The sequence below is a fragment of the Numida meleagris genome, chromosome 2 (genome assembly GCF_002078875.1).
Source record: "Numida meleagris isolate 19003 breed g44 Domestic line chromosome 2, NumMel1.0, whole genome shotgun sequence".
NCBI lineage: Eukaryota > Metazoa > Chordata > Aves > Galliformes > Numididae > Numida > Numida meleagris.
The window spans coordinates 83,276,793-83,300,490 of NC_034410.1; the positions used below are offsets into that span (position 1 = coordinate 83,276,793).

A 23,698-nucleotide genomic window follows, 5' to 3' on the forward strand; every position below is an offset into this window, starting at 1 on the left:
GAAATAGGTACACTGACTACTCACCCTCTAGGCATCAACTCTAGCCAAGATTTGGAGTGGATGGCTGGAAACAGAAATCTCTTCATCACTTAATCAGACAAAATGAATTAGCACATCTTGTGCACAGATTAAGTAAAATCCAACCAATTTTCCTGTCCCTCTACAAGATTGCTTTATTTATCTCAAACACAATACAAAATCATCAAATCAAATCAATAAAGACAGTAGAGAACAAAGAAAATACAACAAAAATCAAATGATACTTGTCATAAATGAAATCAGGTTGAAAAAATAGCTGAGAGCACACCTTCATGAGCAAAGACAATCCCAGTTTTCAAAGCAGAATGCCAGCCCCCTACAATTACTCACATTACATGATTTTTGGTATAACACAACTTATTCACAATTGGGCCCAGACTCTCCACTACCTGTGAGCTGGGTTTCATTGCTTAAAACATAGACACAAGAAGAAAAATAAGCTATCACTGTAATTATGGATTCTATATAAGAAAAAGAAACCTTTCATAGCAAACACCAATACTGACCTCTGTCCCAAGACAGGCTCAAATACTGTGTATCTGTGAGCATTCAATGTATCCTGTTGTCTGCTCACTCTTCTAGATCAGTTTGCTCCAATTTGTATATATACAGTATGGAAAAAAAAATCATACCACTCTAGAGTGTTGCCAAAATTTGTTTACATAAATAAAAATAGTCCAATAAAATTCTGACTCCCAGCCTTGCGCTTTAATTTCTGTGATCAAGTTCTTTTATGATACAAACTCCTACCAATCTCCAAGGAGCGAAACTAGCTCTGCTGCTAGAGGTCAATACTTTGAAGATGCATCTAAAACTCACCTATAAATGGCAGCTTTTCAAACAGCATCCACAAGATCTTGGCCAAAGTTTTGGAGTTTAGATGGTGTCAATTACCATAACTATACTACTTCTGACAAACTCTGAGTTTATGCCAGGTGTGGACTCCCCACAGGATCACAAACATTTGCTGCCTTGTGCAGGGCTGCATGCAGCCCAGTACAGTTAGTAATGCAGCTCCAAAAGATCATGAAGTTTATCATTATTATGTGATCTTTAGCAACATTTTTCATGAGATGATTGTCCATAGCTCAGGCACAGATGGCGTAGCTGAACGCTGTGAAGGGGAGGGCGCAGCGCAGTGCTAAGCCCACTTCTCACACCCACCACACACACACAGTCAAATTGAAACCAGTGTATACTGCATGTTTCATGCACTTGTGTCACTTGGCAAGTGACCTCTGTTGCCAGAGAAAAATATCCCTTGCTTCACAATCATGCCATATGCATCTCATTACCTTTTGGCAGTGAGGACATTTGGGAACAACTATTTTCAAGGACAAAGCAGGGGAAGAGTAAAATTAGATCAAAAATCTCTGATGAGCACCTAGAGAACTAGGAACTGCAACCACTTTCATCGAACCAGATGTTGACGCATTAGTGTTACTAAAACAGGGTGAAATACCCCACTAGTTTAATGTTTTCGTTACCCTCTTTTTTTTTTATGTTTTCATTAAAAATATATATAGAAAAAGGAAGTTTTGTTACTCACATAAATTAACAATATTATGTATTTTGTATGAGGCCCAAGACAGTTCTTCTTTACTTAACGTGGCCAAAGCAAGTCAAAAGGTTGGACACCTTTTAGGCCCTTAGAAAAGGGGTGCAGAACATTGCCATGTCCAAAATGCGGCATTTTTACCTTACTGAGCACTGACCTAGAGTGACCTGAAACACGGAATTGTGGTATTGGACAATTCAAGAATTGATAGCTTTTTATTCCTTAAGGGTTTTGCCATTGTGGTTATGCTAAAATCTCTCTACTATCAAGAGGTTTACATCAGCTCTTGTGACACTAAGTCTAGTTTGCTTAGTGAGATAGCTACATATAACTGAGCAGACTTAATGCCAAGATGACTCTATTGCGTAAAATGACTGTCCTCTGAGTGACATACAAAGATAAGCAGAGAAAACTTGTGGTGGATATCTCATCTCTTCAAATCCTTGTGATTTGTGTAATTAATGGTAAAATTCATTGAAATTGGTAATCTGCTAATGCAGTCCTTACTTTCAAGACAGTATTCGATTTGTTTTATAAACTGGGTAACCCAAGTTTTTGTTAGCTCTCTGTGCCCTCAGTTTATAAAGCTTAATTTAGACTTTATTCAAACACTACCTTAGAAACTGTACACTCTCTTCTCAGCACCATTTTTTGTTGATACTTGTGAGAATATCACTGACATTAGCCTAATACTTACAAAATACATTTTTTTAATATAAAATCCTATGAAGCGTCCAGTAGGAAGGTAGCCAAAGTTTAAGATAGTCTAGAAGTTTATGCTTTAAAGAAGAAACTAGGAAGAAATTTTTGTGTCTTGGAGTTTTGATTACTAAGGTGAATAAAACATGACAATTATCAATTCTTTGTCAAAACAATAATCTGAAATTTTACTATCAACCTGAGACAATACAATCAAGCTAAAAGACCAAAAGCAACAAGTAAGTTCAACCAACACACATCACAGCTTTATGCTACTTTAGGTACAGCCGAGTACAATTTGTGAGATGCTTTAACAAAATACTTGCAAGTTCTTTAAAGTAAAAAAGATAACCAGAAAAAAGAAAGGAGAATGGAAAGGAGGAGAGGGGGAAAAATTAAAATATATATATATTTCCAGCTGTCATAGGAACGAAACATTTGAAATTAAAGAAGTACACAAGTGAAGAACCTTTGTGGAGGCTTCTTTTCTTGGAAATAAGGGTAAGGATGTAGATGAAAATGGGTGAGTAGGGAATGTGACACAGGTGAGTAGATGCGTGGGTATTAAATTTATAGTTTGGCTGATGTGCATGCGTAGACCTGAAATGACCATTACAAATACATTTAAAATTAAACCAAATGAATACGCTTAGGGACATAGCACACAAACTGAGAAAATACATTTCATGAACATTTACTTCAGAGAACAGTGACATTTTACTTGAATAAAGATGGTTTGAAACATTTCACTGCTATAGTAGGCCTCTGATATGAAAGACTCACTTCTCTGAACATGATTCAGATGCTGACTGAAAAACAGACATTAGAACAGAAGACAGGTGCTTTAAAAAATGTATTTTGTTGGTAGAAACTGTGAGAAAAAAATGCACACTCTAGCCAGAAGGATGAGCTGCTGACATGAATCTTGAATCCATATGTAAATCAATACTCCATTTGTAATTTTAAATATTTTATGTCCTTTTGTTGGAGGTGGATGTAATTATCAGTGTTTTTTAGTGCTATTTTCCACCTCCTCAAGCGGTGATCACCCTGGGGTATGGGAGTGCCTCCCTTCATCTACAGTGGATCATAAAATTCTTTATCCTTTCTTCTCTGCCCTGCCTCCAATTTTATTATATTGGCCCATGAAATCAGAGGTGTATGTTGGTAGTGTGGCAGTGGAGGCTGACATCCCACCAATATTCTGTTACTTTTTGTTGCTGTGTAACAGATGGCAGCAGAGGGGCAGTCTGACAAAATCTGCTCTATCAAATAGTGTTATTGTGCTCTTTGTATCTGTTGTAGTTTCCATGGAAATAAATAGGAGGCATTATTTTTGGAGAGACCTTTGTACAATACCCTATAAGTAATGAAGTACTACTATAAGAAGGAACCTTAGTGAGACAATAGGAAAATTTCTATTTTACTAATTTTCTATCTATTGATACACTAATTAATCCTTCCTCTTATTAGAAGAATAGATTTAATGTCTAAAATTTGCTAGGTACTCATTTGTATATCAGAAGGTCTCCTTCTAGAGATGTAAGAAATGGCCTTGGAGGACCTGAGAAAGAGGAAGCTAGTTAAAATTTAGCCAGTAGATGTCTCTGCTAAACACATTGAAGGGAGCACACTCAGCTATAAACTTCAGCAAAATGCAAGTAGCTGTTTGTGTCTTTAAACTGAAGTACAGAGGTAAGACCAACTAGGTCACTAGCAATTCTGAAGACTGTTCTGACATAGTCACAATAAAAATGGGTTTTACTTAAAACTCAGTGACACTCAAGTTAATTAAATATTAAATTTGTCTCCTGATATTATCTCACTGACTAAGAATTCATGAAAGGCTAAGCTTATATATTAATATTCTTGACAGAAGTTAAGAATGTCTTAGAGTCTTGGGGGAAAAGTATTTTTATAATTTAAATGCCACCTTTTATGAAAACAAACAGCCTGTTCATAATACCAACAGAGAATTTCCTTAATATTTTTCCTCAAACTGAAAAAACAGCATGTGGAAGAATGAATTTTAATTTTAGGCTGAAAGAGCACAGTACATGATAGAATTAATTGTGCCCCTGATGGATAACATCCAGAGATTCTTAAATTTTCTGTACATCTACATGTTATGTGGTCTTTACTTGGAAAAGTACAGCTTCTAAGCAAAGAAACTAATATTAGTTTCCCATAATTGGCACTTGCCGTTAACATACAGCGTGATTTTCTGATTAATAATGAAGAAAAGATCTGAAAAGGCACAGATCAGCTGGAAAAGCATCTGCTTAAAATACACACACGTAATTAGGAGAGGACGTCAAACAGACTTGATTACATATTTCATGGGTATGTGTCAAAGAGTGTAAAGAAGCTGACTTAACCCCAGGGTGACTTCAAGAGGATTTTCTCTATCTAGCGTGTTTGTGATTAGCACCATATAATCTGGATCTGCTGAACAAGTAGAGTTTTACACAATATGCAAATTTCCTTTTGCTTTAATTTAGCCCCTTTGGATTTAGCATAAAATCTCTGCGTTGCATGAAGGGCTGAAACAGCTGGATCCAGTTAGCTAGGAAATTAAAAATGTAATAAGTGAAATAAAGTAATCCTTGCCATGGCAGCCAACACACGTTAGAATGGGACCTGGACATCTGCAGAGGGATGGCCAAAATGCACACCCTGGTGCCAGCCACACTTTCCTCTTGGGAATGCCAGAATGCCGGTCCCTTCTCTTGTCGCAGAGTGCTCTACTTCTTCATATAATTAAATGTATTTCATCGCCCTGTCAAGACTCATTTTCTAGGTATATGCTGTAAGAAAATTGCTCTCGTTTCAGTCAAGGAAATTAGCAACCAGAAGGTAACATCGTATTTCCTTGTTAGCATATCAAGATATGGCAAAAATTAATTAGCAATATATTACATTGTTGAAGATTTAATGGAATTAATTTAAGTCTAATTTTACTTTCCATTTCTGTTTCAGCTCTGTTTTTAAGCTGGTACTCTACGAAGACACTACTTGAGTATTTCTTATATAGGTTTTAAGAATACAATTGCACAAGATCTTTTTTTCCCCTATTTTAAAAGGGTATTCCAAGAACAACCAGGACCCCAACGCCCCAAACTATTTAGGCAGCAAAAAGTCTTTGGAAGGTTTGTGTCCAAGAGTAACCGCAAAAGCCCTCACTACTACTTTGAAAAATGTGGTCCCACAGTCTTCACAGGTTCTCCATTGCTCAGCAATGATAATGAAAACTTTGCAGTCAAACTGAGAATTCCATCATTTCCTAACTCTATCTGACACAGAAAATGATCTTCTAGGGAGGAAGATATTAAAGACAGAAAGCATTTCTCCAAGATTTCCTTTAGCCATATGTCAGCAGTGCTGGGCCAGTCTAGGAACCAGCGGATCAGAACTTCATTGCATTTGACTGCTGTTAATACTACTATGACCTTTACTGAAGAGTAGATAGAGTCTCACACCCATTCTCTCTTAACGCAGGCTACAGTAGTTTCTCCCACTTTATTTGTTTGAAGTGACAGATTTCACAATGCTACCTTGAGCAGAACTGGGAACAGACTCTGTACCTACAGTATGAAAAAAAGACAGGATCCATCCATAATTTCAAATTTACCTTCCATAAACATGTGCTTGACTGTATTTTCAGGCAGTTGCACAAGATTCTCTCACTTATTTGCTCATTTTGTAATACTGATTCTTTGTTTTAATTCCAGCTACAATCATTAGCAAATATGTGCTCTGTTGAGCATGTCTTTCCTAATAAATTAACAGCAGTCCCAGCAACAGCTTTTTTTTTTGATGCAAAAGAACCGACCAAGCTTTCCTCCTAGCTTGCTTTAAGCAGTAAGTTGGAAATGAAAATGAACACAGACTTGTGAAGTCAGCTGTACATACAAACTCTTTATATAAGATAGATTTTTGACTGTTTTTCCATAACAGGGACATTCTTACCCTGGAGATAGAATTTTTTTTGCTTTCGCAAGATAGTTTGTCTGCTGTCAGAATGTGAGCCTTTCCTTCTCAGAAGAAGCAACATCTACCTGAATAAGCTTGGATTTGAAGCATGAAATGTATGCTGCAAATCAGAAATCACTCACAGTAATAGACAGATGAAGGTTTCACAAATAAGAAACCTTAGGATGAGCCTTCATGCTCCTCAGGATTTCTTTAGCATATTCCCTGTTTATCTTTGCAAAGGAAAGGCGGAAAAGAGAACACCTACACTCCCCCTACCCTCCCCCCCCCAACAATGACAAAACACTATTTCCACCTCAACTAATCTGATGATTCAGTTTCAAGCCTCACATGGATTATTAGCAGGAGATGCATGTAAAAGTCAGAAAAATTCCTAGGCCATTCTAAGCTAACCTTCTAAGCTCCCTTAACAGGCAATGAGAAGAACTGGCATTGCTCAGTGTAGCTCATTTCATCCTAAATTTCCAAAATATCTCAGAGAGATCAAGCTGGTGAAGTACTGTCTCTTTCCATGGATTGCAACAGGAATCTAGATGGACACCTCAGACACAGCTGCTGACAGCAATGTAAGATGAATCCCACCCAGAGTCTAACTCCAGATCTAGAAACACTGCTTATACTGTGCAGATAACAGAGTACTAGCATAGGCTGTGGGATCTCTTCCTTAGAGATTTTCAAAAGCTGCCTGGACACGGGCCTGAGCACCCTGCTATGGGTGTTCCTGCTAGAGCACAGGAGGGACCAGATGCACCCAGAGGGCTCTACCAGCCTCAGCCACGCTGTGAGTTTGTGAACACATTTTCCAAGCTCCATTCTCCTTTAAAGATTAGTATTTGATTTACCAAAGGTCAAGTAAATTTTATGTCTTAATGAGGAAAGGAGCTAAAGTCACACATGTCATCCTGGACATTTTATTAGGATTCTTTTCACAGCCCCATTGATTTCAGTGGAAGCATTCATAAGAGGGTCCACAGAAATTAAGCGCTCACACTGAAACTCAAGCTTTTCTCACAAATTTGAAAATGAAAGCGCAGGTAATAATTCAGTAGAGGTTCTGATTCATCAGTAGGTCAGGACTTAGTTTCACTGTTGCCACCTGATGTGAGGCTGATAAACCACCTAAGTTGTATTATCCCACGTACATTAAGGTATACAGAATTGCAAGAAAGTAGATTGTAGAGCTGGTGTTCAGGATGGTAAAACCTTGCTCAACGGAGAATCTGGATAGGAATGAAGCTCCAAAGATTAAAACAAGGATAGACAGGATTCACATACAGTGTGATGAAAAAATATACCATTTGTTTAGTGGTTTGCTCTACTATGGTAAGAAAAAAACAAAACAAACACCACCAAAAAACTAGCCAAAAAAAGCCCACAAAAATACCCAAGCCAAACTAAATTTCTTTGGTTAGGAACACAATGGTTTATTTTGAACTAAATAGAGTAGATAGAGAAATAGACTAATCATTGCAATTTATTGAATGTTCTCCCTGAACATTTGCTTTCCTGGTTGTATGCTACTGTATCCCTCCATGATTTCAGTGACATGAAGAGGCACAGAATTTTATCATTCTTGTTAGATCACCAACCGTTATCTTAAAGAAACTGAACTAACACATGGACAAACTCTTCTCTTATCAGCTTATTAGCAACTTTGATTTATAGCTACCATAGCTTGAGGACCTCCACTTTATGTTAACAATCAGGGATGGGAAAAAAAGAAAGAACGAGAAAGCAGACAAGAATACATAACTAAGGACAATGCTCCTGTTTTACTGCCTGTATTTGGGAACAACCACTGTAGGAGTGCACTCTACCACTCCTCCTCTGGAACCATAACAATAGTTCTTCAAAATTCACTGGTCCTTTGCTAGACAGTGGCATATCTGCTGGCTTTAGTAAAGACAGCACAGCAACACTAAACACACTAGATCTGAGGATACAAAGATGTTCAGCAGCTGCCATATTCCTCATGACAAGACTGTTCTTTCTATTTCTTCCTCATGTTTGTTGCGTTGCTTTTTTTTTTAAAAAAAAAAAACAAAACCAACAGTTAGATGAAGGTACATAAAGCATACCAAAAAGCAAAGTGATCTTAAGACAGTTTTACATTAAGGTGGTTCCAGTAACCACAGAAGTAAATTCTGATCTACATTATGGAAGCACAGCCAGTAAGACACTCAATACATGCACGTAATTTCTTCTTCATCTAGGGATTAAACTATACACATAAAGATGGATGGAAGAGGAAAGGCGTTCTTCTGGTGCCAGTAGTATGAGGTTAAGGCTTCCTTGGTGAGAAAAATGAGATTGATGAATGCTTTTATGTGGAAGCACATGGAGCTCTTCAAAGCAAAAATAACTCAAGTTTTTTCTTGTAGTCTCTACTATCTGAAGATGAGGAATGTACATACCAAAGCACACAAGACGTTTCTGTCCTGTACTACCTTTTCCTGTGTTACCTCCACAGGTCTGAGGGAAGATTGACCTTTCTGGTCTTTTCCTATGCCTCTTCACAGATCAGGCAGTTTGTGAATGGTGTCCATATCAACATTAGCAAACGTGCATTAAAAACAAAACATAAAAGCAGTTTTTATTTCTAGAGATAAACCTTACATATAGATTAAACACTGCAAAAGCAGCCTTGGCAGGATTTCATCTGTTAACTCATTTTTTCATAGCTTCTGAAATCAAGCTCTGGCTGTTATTCTCTGCCTTCAGGTACAAATGATGTCTAGCTTGCGTTAGTCAGTTCACAAAAGAAAACTAAGAAAACTGGGTTGACATAACATGCTAGCAGTGCGGGCTGGCAGCAGTAAATAAATAACTTTCTTTCTAGTTTGTTCTCTAAACCGAGTTCATATGGGGATAGAAATCAGAAAACAGAAACAGTCACCTCACTGTCCAAGAAAGGAGAGATTATTTATTTATTTTTTATAAATTCAGTGTAATTATTTAGGAATCAGAACTCCTTCCGGCTTTAACTCCTTTTTGCACTCCTTTCACATTTAGGAAGTCTAACTTTTCCTTCTGAAGCCAGAATTTAAAATTCCATCTCTTCAGTGTACCCACACTTTCATGTTCAAGGTGAGGATGGAGCGTCTTCTCCTCTCTGTCAACTTGTCAAACATTTTTTCCTCAGAAGAAACAAAAAACCCCATCCACCTATCTTTCAGGTGCAGTTATTGAAAGTGGTAACCGTGAGCAGTGAATTGAGGAGACTTGTTCAAATTGCCCAGGTTTCTTTTCCATTACAGTTCATCTTGTGGCAAATGGTCGGCATAGGGAAAGCACAAATTTCACCAATGATTCATTCTCTTTCAGATCAAGGAAGGTTTGCCCAAAAAGTGAACAATTTCATACATCTTTAGCTTCTACTTCCACACAGGCCATTACAGAAGAAACCCCAGTGGTCCTTGCCAATTTGGTAACCAAAGAAAAATCATTTCTGGCCCCAAACTGGTTAATTTGTGTGACCATAAATATTTAAGCATCAGACATTGAGAATCTATGCAGTATCATCACCAGCAGGCTGCCCAGCATCCCATTACTAGTATCAACCAGTCCTTGATATGCCAAAAGATGGTAAAAACTAAAATAGAGCAGAAAACAACCCAAGAGTTCCAACTTTCAAAGGCTAAGTTAAAAATCAAAATTAGCCTCACTATTTAGCATCCTGCACCGTATTTCTCTTTGGCTGTGTTGTAGTATAACTGCCTCTATGAAAGCTAAAGCAATCTTCTACTTCCTACAACTAATCAAGCACCCAGTGACTTATCCTTAAGAGAACGTCTGCATTTTATTATTTCTTCCAATGCATATAATATTTTCTTGTGAAAAGAAATAATGTTTCCTGAATAGACATCATAATTAAAGTACCACTCCTGAAATAATTCCAAATGATATACATTTGTTTCATTTGTAAAACTGATAAATATTTACTAATGAAAGTGTGTAGCAGCTAAGGTCAAGATGAAAATTCCTAAGACACAAGATTTCAGAAATCGGTTTAGTCACAATCACCATGATATAACTTTAGCATGATATATGCCTTGTTGTTAAATGGAAGTTGAAACAGGTCAGGGACTTAGTTGGGATGATACCAGATTCAGAAGCAGATTTCTATTTATCTCAGCATAGCCTAATGATGAAACCTTCCATTGGTGATCTCCCTCTCTTCTTCAATAATTACACTGGTCCAATCCAGTCACCTTACATCGCAAGAGGACTTCAGCAATGCTTTTATAACCCACAGGGGAACAATTAGTAACAAAAACATTTTCTTCATCTTGCTTGTTCCTGCTCCAGGCTATTTACAACCCAGAATGAGAACTACTTTTTTTGTACTGAGTGAATGCAAAGCAAGTACCCCAGGAGCTACGGGAAAGCATCATTCAGAAGTGATTCCCCTCTGACAGCGCATTTTGACACTGAAAACTCTGACAGCTGAGGTGGAAGAAATATGCATCAAGTGGATTAAAACAAATCTGCAGTCATTTTTGATTATGAAGTGCTCCTACTGTATGTGATGTCTTTGTTGTATACCTGCAAATGCCAATAATCTTTGTTCAAAAAAAGCAGTGTACCTTCTACAGAAATTAAGTAACTTGCAATGCTCCAGCGTTCTCAGTGATGTCCAGGCAATGCCAAAGGACTACATCCCTTGTTGCATCGGTTGTGTCAGGCACAGGTAGATTCACTGCACCAATCACTTTGCAGGCCGCAGGCCAAGGAAGCTGCAGCACTGCAGTGACTCTTTACACTACCTTTGACAAGTGGGCTGACAAAATACATTTTATGATGGAAAAACCCCAAAGTGACCATAGCCATATAACTTTGTACTATCATCTTTGCACGGTGGGTGTACATCTTAATTAAAAAACATATCATGTGCAAATGTATACTTACATACACACATACATGTAATCATAATCACTTTGTTTTTAGTATGAACAGAGATGTTGAACATTCCTACTTAAATGAATTAAAAATTGTTTTCCAGATGAGGTCACAAATAACTGACTTTGGGGAAAACTCAGGGATCATGTGGTGTCTAAAATCCTTTGCAGAATTCAATTTCTTGTTTCTCTGTGGGTTCCTGTGAGTTAATCTGGTTTCTTGTAGATGTCAAGAGGTAGTGCTGGCACTTCTGCTTTTCAGTGTGGCACTTGAATATCAGACTAGAGATCACCAAAATACCTAAGGCTACACCACTAGTGCAGAAGTTTGTAAATTCAAATACGTGTCACAAACGTTATTTAGTTTCTCAGTTTTCTCCTTAGCGCAGGTTTCTTCTTGTTTGCCCTATAATGTTTTTTTCTCATTTCCCTTTACCTTTCTACTATTAAGCACAGAGGAAAAAATAATTTTCAAAAGGAAAATAGAAATATTCCTAAATTTTCATTTATTTACAGAAGAGTTATTAGTCTAAAGATTTGAAATAACCTCCATAGTTTTGACCTAGAAATTTTCAGCTTTGAGATACCTTGCTTTCTAGTAAAAATCTAAGCTGTACAATAAGCAATGTCAGAAAAAGCAGAAGTTAACATAACAGTTAGAATACACTAATTAAAATATTCTGAAAAAGTTAATTCAGTATAGTTGTTGTTATACATCACTGCTTTAGCAAACTTACTAAACTAAAAAGTTTAGAAATGTTCTAGCATCCAGAAGATAGCAGTCCACAGCTATTCTGAAAGTGATAGAGTGCCATGAAAAGCTGTTTAATTACTTTATTCAGGCAGACTGGTAAAGAATATGGTGTTGATATAGTTGAGTGCATTTTTTATTAATGAACAAACACAACAATTCACTATATTCCCTTCAGTATAATATAAATACAACTGCTTTGCTATTTGAACTAGTTAAATCTAGGCATTGATGAGTGTTAGAGAAAATACAACTTGATGTACTTCAGATATTGGAGACAGAAAGTAATTACTCAAGCCAGACTTTCAAAAAAATCTTAAAATGTACACACACAAAAAGAGCATAAGCAATAAATGAATCAAGTCCATAACTGAAGCCAAATCATCCACTCTCACAAAAGTTTTGTGGAAAACCCTTTGACGTAGGTCACTAAAAGTCACTTCAGCTATCTTAGATTTTCATCACTGCTAATGGTGAGAAGGCAAATTAAAAGAAATAGTAAAGACTAGGAAGCCTTAGCAGGCTGTTTATTCATGCATGTATTCTACTCTTCTATCCACTACTACCCACTTTATTCAGGTTCCGAATCAAGTATTCCCCTCTGCCTAGTATTAAGTTTCTCCAGTAGTTTAGCTGAAATGGGTACCAAGAGATGGGTACTTAGATGGATGACCAATGGAAGAGGTGCCAGGCAATGCTCCTACACATTAAACCAAAGCAGTTAGCCCCCTTTAAAAAAGGAATGTGCTTGCTTAAGATTGTACATTCTTCTAAAGCATTTTGTAGTGCAAGAAGGTATGCACAGAACAGGTTCACTTTGGATCCCTGGTCTTCAAGCAGGGCACAACAAAGCAAAACAACCTTACTGGTTGGGGCTCAGTGAAACTCATATCAAACTCTGCTATTGATTTCCACATCAGTAAGTATCTAAAAGAATACCCCTCAAAAAATCTTCCTCTATGAGGAAGAAACTAGAAATCTTCAGACAAATCATGACAAGAAACCTCCACGAACGCTAGCAGCCTTAAAAGTACATGGTCGGTATCCCTCCAGACTCAGGTCTCCTAAATCACGATGCGCTTTATGCCTTAATATAGGAAGTTAAAGAATGCACTGGAGAAGGGAGGTTCAAACCTTACACATTAACTGTACATATACCTGAGTATGAAACATGAATTTTGTTAACCTTGCACGCTTTTAAAGTGAAAGCAGCCTCAGTGCCAGGCCCCAGCACTGCAGGGCATCATGGAATCAACATGCCACAGAGTGTCTGGCTTGAAGACAATGATTCAGCTCAAGGTTATAGCTCTAACTGTAGCATTAGCTACACATTAAGGGTTCAAAGACACTCAAACATGTGGGAGCTGAAGAAAAGGGGTTCAAAATCAGAAGACTCCCTCACAAGCTAGGGAGCCTGCGCTAGCCTCTCATCCCAGGCCACCTGCACTTTTGCCTGGGGAGATGAAGACATGGCAGTAAACGTGCCACAGAAACGATCTTCCTGGAGAAGCCTACTGCAAAGGCACATTTAGCAGGTTCACACTGGCTTGCCAAAGTTCCTGTGACTGAGGAATGTCAAACTCATAAAGCACAGGAGAGATGAAGATGGCAGCATGCAAGCTGTAGTTATCTCTGTACACAGCCACAGGCTCTGACTGCTGCGTGAATATGCCCTAAGCAGTAATTGGAAAGGCCTGTCCCCCACTTTGCACAGCTCAGTATGCCTCTATCTGTATTACAATATCCTTGGCCTGAAGGGAAGCAGTCGCCTTCAGAACTTAGAGAAGCATAGAATACTTCAAGCTTGACCTCCTAAGGTCATCTGTTTCAACATCCAGCTCACTGCAGAGGTAACTGTAAAGCTACATCAGATTGTTCAGGACAAGTCCAGTCAAATTCCGAACATCTCAAAGGATGGAGATTTGACAGCCTTCTTTGGGCACTTGTTCCAAGATTTGATTACGCTCATCCTGAAAAAAGTACTTCTTTATACCTAGTCAGAACTTCCCTTGCTGCAAGTTGTGACTGCTGTTTCTTCTTTCATCCTGCACCTCAAGGAGCAGGAAGCGCGTTACAATTTTGCAACCATGTGCATTTCCAAAAGAGAAATCGGGAATTTCTCTAAGATCCACAGTGCTAAGTTATATCACATTAAGAACAAAATAAGAAAAACAAACAAAAAAAGAACCACAGAATCAAACAGCAACAGAACACATAATGCTGTTTTCCAGTACAGCATGCCAAAGTACAGACAGAATAACTGCTGTGAAAAATCATAGTTTGAAAAGTTTCTGTATGAAAAGAAATATCCACTCGGTGGAAGTGTATTTCCTATCTAGCAAAAAGGGTGTTCTCTAAACACTTCCCCGATTTCTCTCTAAATCTCTATTACTAAATTGCTTTTCTGTACGAGGTCAAGTTGCATGGTCCTCATGCACAGCAGGAACTCTTACTGCCTCAAGACTGAACAGAATGTAGCTCAGCTACATCCTACTATTATTTTCCTATTGCATCTTTCTGAGTGTCAGGCAGACTATGTGTACTTGATGTAATCAAGCCTTGCATACGTGTTTGGGGAGAATAGTCCGGATACTTTGTTTTTTCCAAAGTAGGATAGAATGATCCAATAGGCAAGACCTGAATAAACCCATTAATCCTGAAGACTCCAATCTTCATACTGATGAAAGTGGATTATAAATCGAGAAAGGAAAATTAAGCTACAGCCACAGGACACACAATCAGATTTGTGTCCCAAGTATAAATCTGAAATTCAGTCTTCATTATTAGAGTTATGTTACTGACCTGTGAATTTTTCCAGAACATCAAATCCATGTTTCAGAGCAATGATATCAAGAAAAGAGACTGTGCCGTCTTCAAACCTGAAGAATAGAACAAAGCAGCACAGTAAACAAATCATGCAGGTATCATACAGACTTTAAATCTATTTTGTGAGTTACTATTTTATGTCCAGAGAATCTAACTTGCAGAGTGGGAACTCTTCCCTTAGGGATTTATCTTGAAGTCTTCTAAGTGCCACTCTTGTTCCAGTCTTGTGAAGTCAAAATGTATTATTTAAAGCTAAAAGTTCATTTGAGCAACTGCTTATACATAACAGCTCTATTTTCTCCTATGTAGGCTACTTGAGTATTTTGGATTTTTTAACTAATGGGTAATATTTACATTACATCACCCTAATGTCATAAGGTTCTAAGTTGTTTCCTTCAGCTGTTAGAAGTTGACAGGAATAGGTGAGGCAACAGGAGGACATTTTGTGTTTGCTCTACTCCAGGTGATTACATTTAGTACAGTTGAATTTAAAGACAAGAAGAGACTTTCCTTACCTGGAGGAAAGAGGAACATAACTAATAAACCTCCCTCCATGCAATGCTACTGGAAATGAAAATTAACTGACCTATAACAAGAGCCCTATAAAAGGATGGGGCAAGACATGCATCCACAACCAACAGGGTAAACATGAAATGGAGACAAAAATGCTTGATTTGATGGACTTTTATAACAACTGCAGCCATTCCTGCAACTCAGAAGATGCTGCTCCAAGGCAGGATTCATGAAAGAGAGCCCAAGAGAATTTCAAGTGGGCAGAAGAGAAGAGATGTCATATCAGGCATCAAAATAGATCCACAGCTTACAGAGAGGTTTAAGGAGTGACCATTCAGCTTGTTTCACAATGGAAGGGAATGCAGAATAATGCTGCCAACACAAGGAGGTTAAACTATACAGAATTCACTACCGTGTTACACTGAAACTGAGATCACAGCACTTCTCTAAGAAAGAGGTAGTAACCTCCAAAGCTGTAACAGGTAAGGCTGGAAATGAACCCGCCAGCAACAGCTCCATGTCTCATAGTTCAAGATTAAAGCTAAACTTTCACCATGAGAACAAAGCCTTCCCAGGAACATGATGTTCCTTGAACCATTCTCAGAAAGGGCTGATGATGTCCACACTGAACACTTCTGAATATCACTGAGCACAACAAAGGAGCGTTTGGGTAAAAAATATTTTACATGTACACATGACACACAAGAAAAAAAGGATTTTTTTTTCCAGGATGTATCACTTTTCTTGCAGATAGAAATGCTTTTGGTGCCACAATTAAATATGTAGTGTGAAAAGACTCAAAGGTGTGAAACATCAAGACTTCTAATACTTTTCCTTTAACAAAATAATTCTCAACAGAATAGCATAATAGCTCTCACTTCAACAGTGATTTTTCATACTTCTATTTCATTCTTCTGTAGTTACCTACTAATGGAAACAAGACACGCTGCACTGACAGTAGAGTCAGCTGAAGTACATAGAAGGCTTCTAAAAAAATATTTGGTAAAGTTCCATATAAGTGCAATACCTGACTATTGTGCAGGGCTAGTTGGTGGCTGGACTTGATTCTACATGGTAATATGTTCAGTTGTGAGAAAAGATAACAGAAGCAGTAAATAATTACAAATCAAATGATATGAAAGAAGTAGTGCAAGGAAGAACACTCAAAAAGGGATCATTTATGCCCATGCATTCCAACACAACACAGGCCAAAGAATCCTTCTTAGAAATTTCTGAATCTTGTCTAATAATAATTAATAGCAAAATCTTATACTCCTGAACATTGCTAGTTTTCAGTTATAACGTGTGGATCAGTATCAGAGGGAAGCAATACTTCCAAAACGCCAGAAAAGAATGGTGGGAGAAAAAAGGAGAGAAGACAGACGCTAAGAGTGGTTTTGAAATTAAATGTAGAAAAACATTAAAAATTTGCATATTCAGAGGGAAATGTCACAGTGGTCCCACACAGTTGCCAAGCAGACATTATAGCGAAACTACTTAAGAGAGAGGTAACTGGCCCTGCTCAAATATTGGCAATGGGTAGCAAAGCATTTAAAGCACTGGGATTTGAAGACCAGAGTAGAGACACAGGCACTGAGGCCACCAAAAAGACTGCATAACCTTCAACAATAATCAGAATGGAAAAGTACTTGAAAAGGCTACAAAGGTGGCAGCAGAGATCTTCAAAGGCCCCTAAATCACACACTAGGTAAAAAGGGAAGACAAAACTGGACTTTCGTTCATTAGATACGATTATTAACCCAGGAGACAACTGGAGTTCACCCATCACTAAACAACAGAAGATGCATGAACCATGATAATGTTTTATGATCTTAAAGATTTTCACTAAAGTAGTCGAGAGACTAGGAATCCCCTTCTGTTCAGAAAAAATAAAGCAAACACAACAATGTTTTTTTTTTTCCATCAAACATTATGCTCCAGAACAGTGCAATCACTATGGTAGTAGATGTAAAAAAAAACCAAAAACAAACAAACAAAACATAACAAAAAAACCTGCCATAGGCACAGTTGTCACCCATCAGATCAGGCTGCCCAGGGCCCCATCCAACCCAACCTTGGACACTTCCAGGGATGGGGTATCAACAGCTTCTCTGGGCAGCCTATTCCAGTGCCTCACCACTCACTGAGTAAAAAATTTCTTCCTAATAGCTACACTAAATCTCCCCTCTTTTAGTTTAAAGCCATTCCCCCTTGTTCTATCACTATTAGATCACGTAAAAAGTCATTCCTCTTTCTGTTTATAAGCTCCCATCAAGTACTGGAAGGATGTAATGATGTCTTCTGGAGCCTTCTCTTCTCCAAGCTAAACAAGCCCATCTCCCCCACCCTTTCCTCATAGGAGAGATGCTCAAGCCCTTTGAGTGGCAGTCTTCATGGCTCTCCTCTGGACTCACTCCAATAGCTCCACATCCTACTTGTGCAGGGGGCTAAAATGTAATGCCGAAAATATTTGCTCAAAGATATGGGCAAGTCTCCTTTTACAATTCAGATACAGATACAATATTTTGCAATATTCCATTCCTGTATTTGGATGCCCACTTGATTTCTACAATAGCAGCTTTTCTCTTCTGATAAAGAAAGCACTAATATTCTGTTATTTATATAACGTGTATATTTACACTACAGACATTACACAATGTGTAATGTCTTCTGTATAATCTCCTGATTTACTGAACATCCTATGTGCAACTTCATGTAATGCTGTCAACTCCTCCATATTTCCAGCTATTTATTGATCATTTTGCATTATCCCTTGAGAAGTTTACATGAATTATCTATAAAGTCTGGTATTCAGTAAACAAAGCCTTAAAAACTATAGAAGCTTAATCATTACCAAAGCAAACCACAATGCTATGAAGGGTAGCTGCTCCTCTCTTGGGACACAGAAGCTCTTTCCCAGAATATTTAACTGTATTTAGGACTGAGAGTAAACATGCGCCTTTACACTGTAAAACATTGACCTGAATGGCTACTTTTTCTCATGTAACTGATACTTCAAAGTAATTTTTTGCCCACTCAATAGCAGTTCCAGTGTTAGAACAATCAGTTTAGGATGAAACTCATTTTAATGCTGGTCCAGCAGCCATTTCCCAAAGTAATGAAGTCTCTGCAGCTGACAACATATAAAGGATACTTACACGGGATAATAGTACAGAGTATCAACTCAGGAAACATCAAGCTTACCTCTCTTAGCTAGTTCTTATTATAATTAATCCCACTTAATCACAGCTGGGATGAGCTCAATTGCTTAGCTAATTGTGTTTGTGAAAACTTGATAGCATTTCACATCAACCTGCTATTTGGCAAACTCCTTAAACAGCTCACGGCATAACAAAGACACAGAGCAGCCTGCCTAAATCTTATCAGGGAGTTATGAAATTGATGAGCTGCTCCTCCTTTGCAAGTCACACAAGACCTGTGCTTCTAAAAGTGCTGATTCTTCCTCTGAGCCATGAGAGAAAACGGCTTACAGGTCCCACTATCATGATCTCCTGAGGAATGGAGAGGGCTCGTTTTTCTTTCAATACTGTTGAGTGGTTGTCGTGACACTTTTCTTTTAGGCTTCTGCATACAAATGTTGTTTTCTAAACTTCAGGGCAAAAGAATCAGTGAAAGAAACTGTGATTTTCCTGGACAGTTTGAACTCACCCTCTCTTAGGCAAGTCACCTTTGCATATAGATGTGATAACACATCATGCCCTGGACGGATGTGATTAGAAATAAAAACAAAACAAACTATTCCTGTTCAAAGAGAGAAGTAAAATTTGGTGGAAGACAGAAATATAACTCCATGGTTGGACAGCACTGACTTAAGTAAGGGGTCTAAAAGGGTCCTCAAGACCAATTGGCCATTGATAAGGTTGTGAAATATCTCAAATAACAAAAGTTATTCTGTATATGGACAGTATACATGGCCCAACTTTTAGGTGGGAGTGCTGGCCTCTCCTTTCTGGGAAGGCTGACTTGCCCAGCAGGCAGATGAGACATTCAGCTGCTTTTTTTTTTTTTTTTCCCCATTTATCCAAAGTAAATCCAGTCACAGAGCCACTGCACGTTAGTTTCTCTGGCCAGAGTATAGCCCAGAGCTTTGAAACTTTGATAAAAATTCCTCCACAAGGTCAAAAAATAATCCAGCTCATCTGAGAGCATTGCTGAGTCAATACAAAGCCCAGTGTGCAGAGGGAACATCACTGTCACTCAAGCTCCACTCTCTCTTACACTGGGGCATTGACTCCATTTAGGTCAGATGAGCAAAAGTCATCCCTTAGTTTCTGAGGCAGGTAAAAGTGAAGGCAAATCCACAGGAAAAAAAAAAGCACATTTCTTGAATAAGCTTCTTTTCCTTTCTTTCTTCCCTTTTTTTTTCTTTTTTTAAACACTCATCAAGAGTGGAACTGTCCTTTGAAGTGAGATGTTACACGTGTTCCTTTCATCTTTTCAATTCATTTATTTTCATCTAATTAAAAAGTACTACAATACAGAGAGGTTCTTGGCATGCATTTAAAAGCAGTTCATTCAGATCCTGTTTCTCACCTCTGAGAGATATTCCATATCATCTCCACATGAAACAACCGTCTCGATAAATTTCATTTCTGTACTTTATAGAAATACACCTGTTTGTTCTAAATTGACTTCTGCTGGAATTACAATAGCACCAAGGGTATACAGTGTCAAGTTCATGACTGTAGGAACAGACTCGTTTCCATCACATCCATGTTTATACGTTAGTAATTGCCATCTCTGTTATTAGCAGGGGAACAGATCTTAATTGGTCTCACTGCTTCTCAACATCAAAAACCAACTCTTACAAAAGGAGCTCTATTTGTTTTGCTTTTCTTTAACTTAAAACACGACTTTACTGGTTTGTTAGACCTTTAAGGCCCTGTTCTGCCCCTGAGCAGGGTATCTCAGGTGTCAGGTTCTCTGACACCTCTTCTGGGCTGTTAGTGACTCTCGAGAGGATGGGTTCCCTTTGCTCTGGCTTTGTCTCCTCACAGCTGATTCCATTCACTGCTAGCAATTTGCCAATTAGTTACCTTCTTAGCTAGGTGGAATGCTGGCTATGCAAATAGCAATAGCTGACTGTTACCACAGTGTCATTTGAGACCAACCAGCCAGCTACAGCCTTTCTGCTCCTCCACAAATAACATTTTCCAAACAGGATCTGATCCCCAGGCCCCTATCCGCTAGTGTATGCTCCCTTTAGAGTGAATATCTTTGTTTTACATAGTGGATGCTGCTACTGTAAGTAAATAAAATTGGGGGATAGACCATTGTAATGGGCGAGTATGCTATCACTAAGCTTTTGTAAGAATTCAACTTTTGCATAACTACCTACGCAGAAGTGTGCTGCAGGTAGACAGGAATTCAAATGCCAGGAGGACAGTAATAAATTATAGACTCCTGAACAGGACACCTACTCACACTTCTCCAGCAGCTCATTTTTACCTCTCTTAGAAGCACATTACATGTTCATGGGCAGTGACTGATTCTCACACAATGAAAGGAGAATACTTACCAGGGCCCTTTGTGGAGTAGGAAATGGGACAAATAAATCAATCCATTTTTATTTCTCAAATGTCTCCGCATTTTATATACAATGTCTAATTGGGAACTTTGCTCTCTATCTGTATCCAAAAAATCTTCCCTTTTTGCACATAAAGATGAGCAATCCTTCAGTCTATTAGTCAAGTCAGTCTGAATGACATATTCTGATTTTACAGATTATCAGATCCTCAGGGCTTTGCCTTTGAGTAAAAATTACACTTCTGAGAACACTACATCACAATTACCTTCAGCTGTATGCAAATTTTTATAAAATGAGCTTTTTCCTACTATTTGTACAACTAATAGTTTACAATATTTATTTAAAAGGAATTATTTAAACAAGAACTGTAGCCAATAAACATTTAAACCATACAACAACTTAGAAGTTACATCTCAAGGCTAACACCCTCTCCCACCAAGTCTTACATGAACCCTCTACAGAACAATAAAGCTACGTTGTTTTTTTTTTTTCCTCCACTCAAGATCCATCAGTTACAAAAAGTCCTGAAATGCATTTGTCACTAGCCAAAGGTTCCCTTCCAACCTTGCAAGACAGGGCAATGTGATTTCTTTGAACTGACGGGGTGGAGGAAACAAAATAGTCTTTCCTTTTAAAATTCCACTGCGCAAACAGTATTACCTTAAGGTATATAAAACACCACAGAAAGGGACATTTCCTTAACATATATTAAACATAAAAGTCAGTCTCTGGGAACAGGAGCCCTGCTGGTTCACTGGCCTCAAATAATAGTATGTTCAGCTCTCAGTTAGCTCGCTTGCAATTTACTCATTCATCTTAAATCATAACTTAATGTCAACAAGAACTCCAGTAAGGTGCAATTCACTGTGAGCAGGTTTCTTGCAAATCACTTCTGTATCTGGGTATTTAACGTTTGATATGCATTATTCTCACATGATTAAATATCATCCAAATACTCATACCTCTGCTTCCCATGGGAAGGTAAGATCCAGACATAACCCCAAGTAACAGTTAAAGTGAGCAATTTGCAAAGTATATTTGCATAAACTGTTCACTGATAAATTATGAGTAATGAATCATTAATAAAAATTCAAAACCCTTTCTTTGATTTTCTTCCTAGAAGGAAAGAAAGGATGAAAGACATTCTGGAGATAAATTTTTCATAGGCAATAATCTGACCAGCTGTAATCACTTGTCCATATTCAGTATAAACAGATCTGTTTATTTCCTAATGAAGACAGAGATGCAATCTTCCATTTTTAAGGTGCACTTGATGATAAAGAATAACTTTGTAATGAACTATTAGAGACAAATCAATTTAAAATTAGGCAGACAAAAAAGACTTCACTTGAACAGGAGTTTATTCTTAAGGATGCACATGTAACAATACAGCTGTCTAACCACGTGTGACAGTGAGGCAGACTCAGATCAATGACCTCAGATAATGGAGTAGTAACTTAACTCTAGATAACAGAGAAAAATCCCCGTGACTGCTTTCCAGAGTGTGGGCTCAGTCCTACAGAAAGGTCTGTGCCTCAGAGCAGGGCTTACTGCAATGCACAAACCTTTCCACCACTGACAGGACTGAATTTGAGTACTTCATTTCTGTAAATTACCATGGCAAGCCTTCAGGTCTAGGTATTTTGCTGGTGGGAATAAGAGAAAAGAATTCAGATTGAGGATTGAGAATTCATTTTCTTTCCTTATAAACTGAAAAGAGCATTAAGTGGATGCTAGAAGCCTTCATGCGTGTGTTGACAGGAAGAACACAGCATTACCACTGTTGTCTTTTCCTTCTGATGCTACTGTGCACATGTCTGATTGTAGCTGGTGTCTTATGCCAATTAGGTGTAAGGAACAGTAACAAGTTCTAAGCACCTAAATTAATGTATGATATATGTACCAGCAACACCTTGTGTATCCAGAAAGGCTGGCATCTGGATAGTATTGGCCTAACTGAATTACTGCTATAAAACAACTTAGGTTCAGAAGAAGGTCTGATAGCTAGTTTGCATATGGAGACCTTTATGATTGCAGTAAAATTGCCAGAGTAGAATGCGAAGAGACAAGTACAAGAGATACTCCAGCTAATGAGGCATTCCAACGTGTGCCTGCAACTCTTCTAGGCATCGGAGCCAACTGAGATTTTCAGTGAGGAAAAACATACCCTTCCTGTCCCACTCTCATACTTGAAGAAGAAATATTGGTAGCAAGACATGCTACACCAACCCAGGGGCATCCTGCAGTCAAATGCTTTACTGCAAAACCTACAAAGCTGTCTTCACACATTGGGAGCTCAGAACTACTGTAATATACAGACCTCTTCCGAAGTTTTTTCTACTTTTGAGCATTGAGAGACGTATAGGGTAGTCAAATAACCACAATTAGAAAACGTGCTAAAGAAAAGAGAATGAGGTGAGAGATAGCGAAAACAACAGAACTGGTTTGAACTGAAGTATCCCTGGTGAGATGATTAAAATAAACAAAACCAGTCGCTGAGATCCTCCTATGGGAAAAAAGTTCTTGGATAACATCAGATATTTTTCTCTCACGGAAATATGTACTACCTTCACTTCCTACACATAATTTAGAAAACACAAGATGACAAGATTTGTTGAGTTACTGAGTTCAATCTTTAACATTGGAACCGACAGCAAACAAAACTAAGTACAAATAAAATTACCTTTAATTTGGCTTTTGTGAGTGGTTATGCAACATATGATAGAAGATTCTGTCTGATGGAAACTCTGGTCTGAAGAACTGTAAGTTTATGTGGCATAGACAGATAAGCTACCCCAAACAAGGTTTTCAGCTTGAAAGAGGCAAATTGAAATATTCATCAAATTGCGTGGTCAGGAAAACTGGACTGAAGA

General features: G+C 38.1%; 1 protein-coding gene across 2 annotated transcripts in view; it reads right to left on the reverse strand.

Moving 5' to 3' along the window:
* The window catches only part of MOCOS (molybdenum cofactor sulfurase), a 221,339-nt gene that overhangs the window by 85,537 nt on the left and 112,104 nt on the right, over positions 1-23,698 (reverse strand). For both annotated transcript variants that reach the window (XR_002435508.1, XM_021388068.1), the window contains exon 5: positions 14,741-14,817. Coding sequence is in view for 1 of the 2 variants with exons in the window: in XM_021388068.1 (XP_021243743.1) it covers positions 14,741-14,817 (77 nt within the window). In the remaining variant the exon portion in view is untranslated. The remainder of the gene's footprint in view (positions 1-14,740; positions 14,818-23,698) is intronic.